At 36.4% G+C, this 12,616-nt stretch overlaps 2 protein-coding genes, 2 non-coding genes and 1 pseudogene across 4 annotated transcripts; 4 read left to right on the top strand and 1 right to left on the bottom strand.

Moving 5' to 3' along the window:
- SKS18 (SKU5 similar 18) lies at positions 1 to 3,157 on the top strand. The gene is made up of 8 exons (XM_059606074.2): positions 1 to 144; positions 229 to 338; positions 862 to 1,132; positions 1,253 to 1,355; positions 1,476 to 1,830; positions 2,276 to 2,644; positions 2,783 to 2,861; positions 2,945 to 3,157. Exons 1-8 carry the CDS (start codon positions 1 to 3, stop codon positions 3,155 to 3,157), a joined length of 1,644 nt encoding a protein of 547 aa, XP_059462057.2.
- A 333-nt stretch (positions 3,158 to 3,490) lies between these two features.
- LOC132191159 (small nucleolar RNA Z279/snoR105/snoR108) lies at positions 3,491 to 3,596 on the top strand. The gene has a single exon (XR_009441191.2). It is a non-coding gene; the product is annotated as a small nucleolar RNA Z279/snoR105/snoR108 (small nucleolar RNA).
- Positions 3,597 to 6,741: 3,145 nt separating this feature from the next.
- On the top strand, positions 6,742 to 6,847 carry LOC132191160 (small nucleolar RNA Z279/snoR105/snoR108). The gene has a single exon (XR_009441192.1). It is a non-coding gene; the product is annotated as a small nucleolar RNA Z279/snoR105/snoR108 (small nucleolar RNA).
- Positions 6,848 to 8,960: 2,113 nt separating this feature from the next.
- LOC132191054 (subtilisin-like protease SBT3 pseudogene) lies at positions 8,961 to 11,083 on the top strand (annotated as a pseudogene).
- A 776-nt stretch (positions 11,084 to 11,859) lies between these two features.
- On the bottom strand, positions 11,860 to 12,396 carry LOC132191053 (uncharacterized). Its single transcript, XM_059606072.1, has one exon. It carries the CDS (start codon positions 12,394 to 12,396, stop codon positions 11,860 to 11,862), a length of 537 nt encoding a protein of 178 aa, XP_059462055.1.
- Positions 12,397 to 12,616: the final 220 nt, after the last annotated feature.

Here is a 12,616-nt window from a genome sequence, read left to right as displayed (position 1 = left end):
ATGGGTCTAACAAATTGTTTGAGGTTTATAACGTCGACAATCCTCTGGGTATCCGCGGCGTTGGTCCATGCCGAGTCGCCGCCGATTTTCCTTGACTGGACCGTATCTTACTCTCACCGTGCCCCTCTTGGCGTTGAGAAACAAGTAATTAATTAATTTCTATTATATATATACACATTTCTGTTTTAGATTCTTTATGAAACTGATTACTAAAATGCCTTTTTATAGGTGATTGTGATCAACGATCAATTCCCCGGGCCACTTTTGAACGCGACGACCAATGATGTTGTGAATATTAAGATTCATAACAACTTGGTGGATCCATTTCTTATGACATGGTTGCCATTGTTAAAATATTTGATGAAATGATTGATTTTTTTTTATTAGCTTAACTTAAACTTTTTTACGAAATGACTCTCTTATATAAATTTTTCTTACCCTTAATTGCCATGGTGTCCAATGTATGAGCTCTTTTTAATCACTTTCTACCATTACGTTTTTCATTAACTCAAACGATGTGTAAATGTCTCTTATATCCTATAAATATATAAATATATTTTTAATTAAAAAAATGCAAAAGAAGTAAAAAAGACGTGACAATTTTTTTGGTCTTTTTTTTTTTTTGCAAAATTTTTATAAACGGATATATTTTAGTCATTTTTATTCTTCCCGTTAAGAGTTAACCAAAAATTATAACATAATAGGTTGATTGAAAGAGGCTAATACATCAAACACCCATATTGCAAATTTTGATAGTTTGAGAGTAACATTAAAAAAGACGTGACAATTTAAAAGAGTAGGTAAAATTTATCACTTCTATTTTTCGTTCTGATTTGGTGGAAATTTGCCTTTTGAATGTAGGAATGGAGTGCAACTAAGAAGGAATTCATGGCAGGATGGAGTGCAAGAAACCAACTGTCCGATATTGCCAGGCCAGAGATGGACATATAGTTTTCAGATTAAGGATCAAATTGGAGGCTTTTTCTATTTCCCTTCACTTCTATTTCAGAAGGCTGCAGGTGGATATGGTGCCATACGGATGAACAATCGCCCTGTCATTCCTCTTCCTTTCCCTCATCCTTACAAAGATTTGGATATTCTAATAGGTGATTGGTACAATACTGACTATCGGGTATGCTTATCATTAAAATATTAATTAAATAATTAAATTTATTCGTTCTTATAATAATTTAAAACAATTTTATATAAGCATCATAATAGTATTGGTTGTTGAATGGTTTTGTTGTTATAGTTGTTGAGAGCCTTGCTTGATGTTGGGAACGGTTTGCCCGACCCGGATGGAGTCCTTATAAATGGGCTCGGACCCAAACAAGCAATTTTTGAATTTGAACCAGGTGAAATCCGGCTTACAATTCCTTTAATAAAGAAAATAAGCATAAAATTTCTTCACAACATATGTATTTGTGTGTCTTTTTTTTTTTTTTTTTTTTAATAATGTTGCCCTTAAATTGTAGGGGCTACATACAGGCTCAGAATTTCAAACGTGGGCTTGAAAACGTCTCTGAACTTCAGAATTCAGGGCCATGTGATGCGGCTGGTTGAGACTGAAGGATCTTACACCATTCAAAAAGACTACAATAATCTTGACATCCACGTGGGTCAATCTTACTCAGTTTTGGTCACAGCAAAGAAGCAGATAAATTGCATCTCCTACTACATGATTGCATCCTCTCGCTTTACTCAACGACAACTCCTGGGTCTTGCTATCATTCGCCATCCTGGCTCTGTTGAAGCTCCAATGGGCCCTATTACCCCAGGCCCAGCTACATATGATTATACCTACTCCATTTCACAAGCCCATTCCATTAGGTAAGCATTTCCACCATCTCGACCCATCTTGTTAAATTAGACTATCTGAATTTTACTGAAATCTACACAATCTAAGAGAGAAAGGACAATTGTTCATTCAAGTAAGCCCCTATAACACCTCCCTTTTAAGTTGTCCGCATTCTAAGTTAAATTGTGTACATAATGTCATATTGTTATTATTATTATTGACACGTTGGCAAGAGAAGAGAAAAATAGGTGATGATAATTTGTACGAATGACTTTTGTTTGAAGCCTAGACTCCAACCCATCGAATTACTCTTTTAGAACATAATGTCATATTATTTAAATTAGTGATACATCAATTAAAGTTTTACACTTGCATCTAATGATGTTAATATGCTATGTTATAACTCAATTTTTTGAGTAATTCGATAGGGGTAATTTGTTCAATTTTTTTTTTTTAAATTTTTTTTGGGTTGAACAGGTGGAACTTAATGGTTGGAGCGGCTCGGCTAAATCCGCAAGGCTCCTACCACTACGGCAACATCGACATTACACGTACACTCATATTAAAGAACGGTGTTATGTCTAACGGACACGAGCATCGCTATACCGTTAATGGAGTCTCATTTGTTCACCAGGACACACCATTGAAGTTGGCAGACTATTTTCGACTCACTGATGCATCTTACTCTGACATTATTCCTGATACACCAAATGACGATGTTCTTCCAACTTTTGGCACTTCAATTGTTGAAGCTGTTTATCGTGATTTTTTCCAAGTGGTTTTTCAAAATCCCTGTCAATATATACAAACATGGCACCTTGATGGCTACAACTTCTTTGTCGTTGGGTGAGTGTTATTTTCTCAATTGTTAAGCAGGGACCGAACTAAAAATTTAATATTAAGGGGTATATCGTATTAATTTTTGTAGGGACTAAAATTTTAAAATATTTTTTTAACAAATGAAATTGGGAAATTAATTTGCAGCATGGAATTTGGGACATGGGATGAGAGTAAGAAAGAAGGATACAACATGGTTGATGCTGTTTCTCGCTCCACAGTCCAGGTTTGCTGACAGACATCATGTTTTTATCATGCGAGGTTAATTATGTACATGTTGTTAGTTGCTTTTGTTGTGATAATTCGCAGGTATTTCCATTTGCTTGGACAGCAATATTGGTAAAGTTGGACAATCAAGGACTTTGGAATCTTAGATCACAGAATGCAGAGAACTGGTATCTTGGGCAAGAGCTGTACATACGAGTCAAAGGTATTGGAGAAGAAGACCCATCAACCATTCCTGTAGAGGATGAAGCTCCAATTCCTGCAAATGTCATCAAATGTGGACAGGCCATTCTATAGTTCCCTTTAGAGGCAGCTGCATTATTCATCTTGGTTTTGTAAAATTTTGGGATAATTCCTGAAAGTGGTATTCGAATGTGGAAAGCCCACATTTCTAGTGTTTTTTAATTTGGTAGAATGCTTGATTCGATGATTGTTTCTTAAATGAAGAATATATATTTGTTTAACAACTTGGGATTACCGATTGACTGGGCTACTGTGTAAGATGGATAAATAGAGAGAATTTGTTGTGTTGTCCCACATGGAGAAGGAAGGACGATATTGTATTGAAGGCGCTTCTATAAGCAAGCAAATTGAAAGCGTAAGAAGGCCATGATCCTTCAGGCAGCCAAGGGGATCTGATGAGTGGTTCGAACTCGCAATAAAGTTGCGAGATGGGTGTCCGCTCCAAAGCCTGGTTACGACAATTGGGCACTCCCATCTTAGCCAATCTGATCCCTAGCTTGAAGAATCCTTCATCTCAACAATCTAAGACCCCCCCACCAGCCGGAGGAGTTCTTGGGAACCAGCCCAGATCCTTGCCTTGCTTGCGAGCCCATGGGCTTGGCTCAAGCCCTTTTAAGTCCATCATATTCCACTAGGCCCAGCCTCGGAGGATCCTCCTGATCGAGCTGAATGTGAACGGGTTTTAAAACTCCGCTCAAGTTCGAGCCGAGTTTGAATTCCATATATGATGCAGCGAGTCTAAAAATTCAATATTTGATTTAAAAAAATAATATAAAAAAAAATCGTTTAAGGTATAATGTAATGGGTTGTAGAATTGTATCAAGATTCTTTCTTATAAATAAAAAATAAAAAAATAAAAAAAATTCAAAAAATTTAATACAGTGAAAGAATTAAAAAGTAGGGTTTTATATAATTTCTTACCAGCCGGCGTTCCCATTGCTATCTTAGAGCCGTTGTTGAGATTCTTAAAGAATATCTACGTGCATGTCAAAAGGGTTGAAGAGACAAACGGCAGGAGATGTTGAAGATGACGAGCTTTTTTTCTTTTGACTAACGTTTCGGTTTGCAACAAATTGCGTTTCTTTTTTTCTTCGGATTTTTTACTGTTTGATTTCAGTAATTAGGAGTTTCGAGAAGCATGTTGGATGCATCTATTGCTTTTTAGCGTTCGTCTTAGACATATGGTTTTATATTCTACACCGTACCTATTGTGATAAATCAAGTATTTTAACCTCTCATATCTACAAGAGGGAAATTAGTTTATATATTCCTCTATTTTAACCTTTCATAATTACCAAATCTTTTGGCTCATAGACCTATTAATTGTTTTATATTCCACACCTATTGTGGTAAATCATGTACTATTTTAACCTTTCATATTACCCGGCCAAGATTGATAGCTAACTTTTCTCCTCTTCTACGAACTTTTTTGTTATACTTTTCATCGTTTGCATTAGCCATGGGGTTTGTTGCTGGGGTTCCTCGTCCATGCTTAATCCTTTGTGTGTGGCTTTTCTTAATTCTCCATGCCAAGTCCAGGCCAGTGGAGAGGTCATCTTATATCATCCGCATTGATAAGTCCTTCATGCCCAAGGCTTTCGCCAGCCACCATAGCTGGTACTCCTCCGTCATTGCTTCCCTCGATTTAGCAAATCCAACCACATTGGAAGCCAAAAAGTACCATTTGTCTTCACCTTCAATTATATATGCTTATGACAGCACTTTTCATGGATTCAGCGCTCTTCTTTCTCTTGATGAACTAGAGACGTCGAAGAATTTCCCGGGCTTTATGTCAAGTTATGATGATAGTGTTGTCATACCTGCTACCACTTCCACCCCTGAATTCCTCTCCCTCAATAACTTCTCTGGTCTCTGGCCTACCACAAATTATGGCAAGGATGTAATCATTGGAGTTGTAGATAGCGGTGTGTGGCCAGAAAGCTTGAGCTTCAAGGATGATGGTATAACTACTAAAGCTCCAGATAAGTGGAGGGGAGTGCCTACAGTAAAAAGGGTTCATGGGAATAGAAAAGACACCTATTGTGATGAATCAAATATTTTAAACAGAGGGAAATTTACCTTTCATATTAGAAAATCTTTTGGCTCATAGACCTATTGTTTTATATTCCACACCTATTGCGATGAATCAAGTATTTTAACCTTTCATATATTAAAGAGTCATTATATTTAGTATATTTTTGTACATTTTTCATACAATTGGATGACCTATCAGTAAAAATTAACTCTTATATCAAGGCTTATGTCCTGTTTGGTTTGCGAAATAAATCACTGGAATGAATGGTTACTCCTGAGTAATTATGGAGTAGTCATACTTTTGTTTGGTAGAGATCTATTTCTAAGAATAGTTATTCCCACATAAATAACTAATTACTTACATAGAGGAATATGCTGAATTTTTCACACAAAAACCCACACACACACATATATACATATATTTTTTTTCCTTTTATTTTAAACTCACAAAAAAAAAAAAAAAATGGCTGCTCTTTGGGTGGCCGACCACTATGGGTGGGTGGCATGTTATATTTATATATATATATATATTTTTGTTTTTTATTTTTATTTTTAAAAATTAAGTTGAAAAAAAAAAGAAAGAAATAGTGAGGTTGTTTTTTTTTTTCTTTTTCTTTTTCTTCGTAATTTTGATTAAATTCCACTTAAAGCATGTTTGTCGTTACCAAACTAATAACTATTTCATTACACTTCCTTCTATTTTTAGTAATAACTATTCCATTTCATAATAGAATAATGAAATACCCATGCTGTCAACCAAACGATGCATTAGTTTTTTTTTTTTTTTCTTTAAAGCACTAATCTAAGGAATGATTTTTATTGCTACATTATCCAATTTAATGAAAGTTGTACTTAAGTTTATTAAATAACATTACTCTATTTAAAATGTTAATTTGATCCACTCAATCGTCACCATAGGACAGAAATAAACAGTTGTTTAAATTTAATGAATTCCTCTATAACATTTATTTTCTTTCTTTTTCATTATTATTATTATTATGGTTTATATTTTTTTCTATTCTTTTAGAAGATTTTTTGCAAAAAAAAATTTAAAATTAAATCATAATGAAAAACCCGTACATAGAGCAGATGATAGGCTAGTAGCCTAATATCATAGATTGTAGTTGATACATGTATTTTAATTTGTTACTTCATCAAATAGTAATTTTTACACTTGAAAATCAACATTTGAGAGTTTGTATAGCACTATGTATACGAACAAGGAAAGCCCATATTTCTATAGTTTATTTATTTATTTGAATAAATAACATTTTTTGTACTTTATTTATTTGAATGAAAAAAGCAAGCCATGTAGAATGCTTGATTAGGTGACTGTTTCGTTAGTTGAACAATTTGGATGAAGAATATATTTGTTTTCTAATTGTTTAACACGACGCTGAAAAAAATTATGAGGATATATTTGTTTAACAACTTGGGTTATCGATTGATCGGGCTACTTTATTAGATGGATAAATAGAGAAACTAAAAGATTATGAGGATTTGTTGTCCCACATGGAGAAGGAAGGACGATATTGTATTGAAGGCGCTTCTATAAGTAAGCAAATTGAAGACCCAAGAAGGCCATGATCCTTCAGGCAGCCAAGGGGATGTGATGAGTGGTTCGAACTCGTATTAAAGATGCGAGATGGGTGTCCGCTCCAAAGCCTGGTTACGACAATTGGGCACTCCCATCTTAACCAATCTGATCCCTAGCTCACCCATTTCTTTACAAAGTCATTGGCTCTAGCCCAATGGCTTACAAGTGATCCCTAGCTTCAAGAATTCTTCAACTCAACAATCTAAGCACCGCCAACTGCAGGAGTTCTTGGGAACAAGCCCAGAACCTTGCCTAGGCTGCCAGACTCTGGGCTTGGCTCAAGCCCCTGCAGTCCATCATATTTCTCTAGGCCCGGACTTGCTCAGCTTGGCCCAAGCAAGCTGAGGGTGATTGCCTGATTGGGCTTAAATGGGGTTTAAAAACTCGGTTCAAGTTGGACCTTGAATTCCATATAATGATGCAGCGAGTCTAAAAATACAATATTCGATTTTAAAAAATAATATTAAAAAAAAAAATCGTTTAAGGTATAATGTAATGGTTTGTAGAATTGGATCAAGATTCTTTGTTATTGGGCCACCCGAAATCACATAACCTTGGGTAGTTTAAGATACAGGGTTGCATTTGGAGTTTGGGGGTAAAATTAAAAAAATAAAAAATAAAAAAGGGAGGAGGTAAAATTGTAATTTTAAAAAAATGCCAAAAAAATGATAAGGGCATTTTTTAAAATTTTTGAGAAAAACAACAATCCTCTTTTATGCTGTTGGCCAGAGGGATGTGATTGTTATCCAAACACGAGTCCTGCAAAGAAACAAGGCTCAACCAGAGCACAAAATACTTTTCCACTGCAAAGCCCAAAAACGAAGGCCCACCAGAAGTAAAAAGCCCATGGCTCATTACACAAATGAAGTACAAACCCGTAAAGCCAGTCCAAAATCCACCTCAAATTATATGGTTGGGCAACAAATCGTGCAGGTCTACCAATTAAGGGAGCCCAAATCAAGGCTCAACAAACCCAATCGGGACATAACAAACCGAATCTCTCTGAAAGGAGTCCAGGTGCATGTAGAGAGCATCCTGCAACCTCTACATAGACATCTATTGATTAACCGTTGCCAAATATCAAGGAAGTTTAGTAAGAATCCCACAAGCAGGCTCACTACATCTATATAAAAAAGAGCAGCCTACCGCAACACCAAACACGGTGAATTCGATCTCTACTACTCTCATTTTATTATTATTATTTTATTATTATTTACTCTCATTCTATACAATTCTAACTTAGGCACTTTGCAAGTTGCTACCAGAGTTGACAACTGTCTCAACAGATTCATCCAAAAAAGAGAGTCTACATTTGGGTTTTGATCATTTTACTTGACCTACAATTTGAGAGATATATGAAATAAAGGAAATAAAATAAATAAGTAAATGTAGTGTTGATGGAAATCCAAAATGAAATGGATATATATTAATTAAACATATGATTTATATCGTAATAAAGGCTCAGCATATGAGAATGTACACTGTTATCAATAAGAATGAACAAATTCCTTCCAAAAAAAAAAAAAAAAATAGAGTGAACAAATTACCTTTAGAAATTTACAATAGTTTAGTCCTCTATTTTAACTTTTAATCATACAAAATCTTTTGGCTCAAGAACTTATTGTTTTATATTCCACATTTATTGTGACAAATCAAAGTATTTTAACCTTTCATATCTATAAGAGGGAAATTAGTTTACTCCTCTAATATTCTAACCTTTCATATTACCAAATTAATCTTTTGGCTCATAGACATATTATTTAATATTCCACACCTATTGTGATAAATCAAGTACTATTTTAACCTTTCATGTCTATAAGAGAGAAATTAGTTTAGTCCTTTATTTTATCCTTTCATCTTTAGCCTCATAGAAAGATGATTAGGGTGTAAATTTATGATCAATTAATAGGCAAGATAGTTTTAACTTATATTTTAATAATGGTCGACCGTCCCCAAAATTAAATATTGAAGAAACTATTCAAAAGAGGTATAATAATATATAGACAAATAGCTAGCTTAGTCACTCAAGACAGGGAATCTCAAATTACCCAAGATATATAGATAGCTAACTTTTCTCCTTTTCTACAAACTTTTCATCGTTTGCATTTGCCATGGGGTTTGTTACTGGGGTTCTTCGTCCACGCTTAATCCTTTGTGTGTGGCTTTTCTTAATTCTCCATGCCAAGTCCAAGCCAGTAGCTAGAGAGGTCATCATATGTCATCTACATGGATAAGTCCTCCATGCCCAACGACCATACCTGGTACTCCTCCATCATTGCTTCTCTCGATTTAGCAAATCCAACCACTTCAACTATATTTCCTAATTATGATAATGATTTTCATGGATTCAGTGCTCTTCTTTCTCTTGATGAACTAGAGACATTGAAGAAATATTCCCCAGGTTTTATGTCAAGTACTACTTACGATGATAGTGTTGACGTCACACCTGCTACCACTTCCACCCCTGAATTCCTCTCTCTGAATAACTTTTCTGGTCTTTGGCCTATCACAAATTATGGCGAGGATATTATCATTGGAGTTGTAGATAGCGGTGTGTGGCCAGAAAGCTTGAGCTTCAAGGATGATGGTATAACTACTAAAGCTCCAGCTAAGTGGAAGGGATCTTGTCAGGTAGGACAAAATTTTAATTCCTCCTTCTGTAATAAAAAGCTTATAGGAGCTAAGTACTTCTATCAGGGTCTCCTAGTTACCAAAAAACTTAGTGGAGTGAGCATGGAATCTGGTAGGGACACTATGGGGCACGGGATCATGGTTTCCTCTCTAGCTGCAGGAAATTATGTAAAGGGAGCATCTTATTTTGGGTATTCTCAAGGAACAGCAAAAAGTATTGCACCTTATGGGAGTGTAGCCGCGTATAGGGTTATATGGGATGAAGGAAGTTCTATCTTTGACGCTGAAGCAGCTATAGGCAAAGCCGTTGCTAATCGTGTTGATGTGATTAACCTCTCCTTGACCAAACAACAAAATGAAACAATACCATTGTATTGGGATCGCATAGCAAAGGCTTCATTCAAAGCAATGGAGAAAGGCATTCTAGTTTCATGCGCAGCGGGAAATGGAGGTCCGAGCCTCGGCACAGTTAAAAACGGGATTCCATGGGTCATCACTACTACAGCGGGTAGCACCGATCGTTGGTTCGCTGGAACCATAACTCTGGGAAATGGGGAAACTATTACTGGATGGTCCACTTTTCCAGGTAATATTTCATCCCTTGAACAATCACCATTGGTATACGACGAAACCATATCAAAATGCGATTCTCCGAAGTTGTTATCTGCAGCCCCTAAAGGCGTCATTATATGCCTCGAGCTCCCTGGATCTCCACTTGAACAACTTTCTAACGTAACATCTTCAAATGTTACAGGTGCTATACTTATAGACCAAAACCCCGAAGTATTCAAAATAATTTTGTGTCCTTGTGTTGTCATTAGCTTGAAGGATGCTTCGACTTTGATGGGATACGTGGAGTCTAATAAGAAGCCCAATGCTAGCATCAGGTTCAAACAAACATTTGGAGATAGAAAACCTGCGCCAGTTGTTGCTACTTACGCCTCAAGAGGTCCTTCGCGGAGTTATCCGAATGTTCTGAAGCCAGATGTGATGGCACCTGGCTCAATGATTTTGGCGCCTTCCGAGGTGAATTCGATTTTGCATCCGGCACGTCGGTTGCTTGTGCTTTTGTTTCTGGTGTAGCTGCACTTCTGAAAGCTGCACATCGAAAATGGAGCCCGGCTGCTATTAGGTCTGCCATTGTCACCACTGCAAACCCCTTGGATAATACATTCAACTCAATACGAGATAATGAAACTAGTATGCAACCTGCTTCACCACTAGCCATGGGAGCGGGTATGATTGATTCAAATCGAGCACTTGACCCGGGTTTGATTTACGATGCAACTCCGCAGGACCATTTGAACCATTTATGCTATTTACAATACACCCATAACCAAATATCAGAAATTACTAGATCAAACAAGTACAATTGCTCAAACCCATCTCCTGATCTCAATTACCCGTCATTTATCGCTTTATACAGTGACAATAGCACAAGTAGTATCAGATTTCAAAGGACGGTAACCAATGTTGGTAAAGACATTAATACAACATACAAGGCCAAGGTATCGTCACCGAAAAATTCCCAAGTTACAGTCATGCCAGAGATATTGGTGTTTGGAAAGAAGTTTAAGAAGCAGTCCTACTCAGTAATTATCAAATATAGCGGGAACAAGGAAGGGGAAGTTTCATTTGGCGAACTAGTTTGGGTTGAAGAAAATGGAAATCACAAGGTAAGAAGCCCCATTACCGTTTCTCCTTGGAACACTTCTTGAGTTGTGGGTTATTTGTTAGAGTGATCGTATGTCTCAACTCTTTAAATCAGCAAGGAACTACAAATAAAGATATCTCAAACATGATGCTTTGAAGTGATTGTCCTACTTTCTTTACAGCACTTTTTTTTGGTAACTTATCAATTAACATGGATTCCATGTCATTTGAAATGAAGAAATCAGATAAAGACTATTAAGCTTTGGAGTTTATTGTTCATTGCTCGAACGAGATTATGGCTAATCATGGGTAAAAACTTTGCTCGATATTCACGTGACGTTTTCGAGTGAAATTTTTGATTATTTTAATTATGATTACTTTTGTAATTTTTCTTTTGGGACTGCGTCTCTAATTTCAATTTAAGCGTAATTTATTAATACATATTTTGCTTCTCATTACACCACACTGCATCAACGAAACATTTTGTAATAATTACAGTCATAGTGACTTATCCTTGCTGCGTTCATGAAGTATATGAAGAGCTAGTAGATGTGGACCATTGACGTATTTCTATGGAGGGAAGTTTCCCTGCTGTAGTTCTGTTGCTGTTTCGGGATTTTTATCTCGGTTATCTATGATATCAATTCAAAAAAAAAAAAAAAAACCAACAACAAATACAGATTCTTCTTTCTACCTTGCAACAAATTGCATCAATACAAATCTTCATATGGAAACCAATACACATATGGAAGGAGGAACGATCGATAGCCTCGGGAGAGCTAGGCCATATACAATGTTGGTTATTCCTCTGCCCATATTTCATAATATATATAGTAGCACACTAAACAAGAAAACCAAATGTAATTAGAGAAAGTAAAACAACTCCTAGCACGAATGCCTTTTCTTTGAAAACCCCATTACCAAGTCCAAGAGGATTGTTGTTTACTAAGCCTTGCTGGTTATAAGACCCAAAAGGCTGATTTAGAGATGAATATGGCTGGTTAAACCCTGATAAAGGCTGGCTAGTTGAAGAAAATGGGTGATTAAAACCCGATAAAGGCTGGTTAGTAGAAGAAAATGGTTGACTGAAGCCAGATAAAGGCTGGTTCATGCCCTGTTGTGGATAACCCGGTTCTTGGTGGTAACCCGCTTCGGACTCTCCCTCCTGGCTCTCCGAAGACTCTGCAGAAGAAGGTTTTTTATTTGAAATAGGTTCGCCATACGGTGGAGAGAGAGCAGGATCAACAAGTACACCTGAAGGGGGAGTGGTTTCATGACTCGGTGGGAAGCTGGCCAGGGGGAGAGATTCTGAAGGAAAAACAGAGGAAGAGAGGAAGATGAGAAGAATACAAGCTTTGTGGGTCTTGAAGGTCTTCATTGGTATGATCAGTGCAGATCTAGCAAATGCTGTGAAATTGTGAATTATGAACACGTTATATATATATATATATATATAGGGGACCGGAGCATTGCATAGAGTTAATGAAGTTGGTGCAAACTGATTTTTAAATTGAAGTAAGGAGCTGTTGAGAGTTGTTTAAGGTAAGAGAAATGCAAGCAAAACCATGCTTTGTGTGAGTGAAGATCAATTAGTTTAT

Source organism: Corylus avellana, chromosome 9 (assembly GCF_965113065.1).
Source record: "Corylus avellana chromosome 9, dhCorAvel1.hap1.2, whole genome shotgun sequence".
In the NCBI taxonomy this organism is placed as follows: Eukaryota; Viridiplantae; Streptophyta; class Magnoliopsida; order Fagales; family Betulaceae; genus Corylus; species Corylus avellana.
Note: the sequence above shows the minus strand (reverse complement) of the source record. Positions and strands in the feature narration are given on the sequence as shown.

Bases quoted from the DNA above. Each gene is read 5' to 3' on its own strand.
- LOC132191053 (XM_059606072.1), bottom strand. From the start codon at position 12,396: ATGAAGACCTTCAAGACCCACAAAGCTTGTATTCTTCTCATCTTCCTC.
- SKS18 (XM_059606074.2), top strand. From the start codon at position 1: ATGGGTCTAACAAATTGTTTGAGGTTTATAACGTCGACAATCCTCTGG. The intron at 145-228 runs GTAATTAATTAA...GCCTTTTTATAG, and splicing joins CTCTTGGCGTTGAGAAACAA to GTGATTGTGATCAACGATCA. The intron at 339-861 runs GTTGCCATTGTT...TTTTGAATGTAG, and splicing joins GATCCATTTCTTATGACATG to GAATGGAGTGCAACTAAGAA.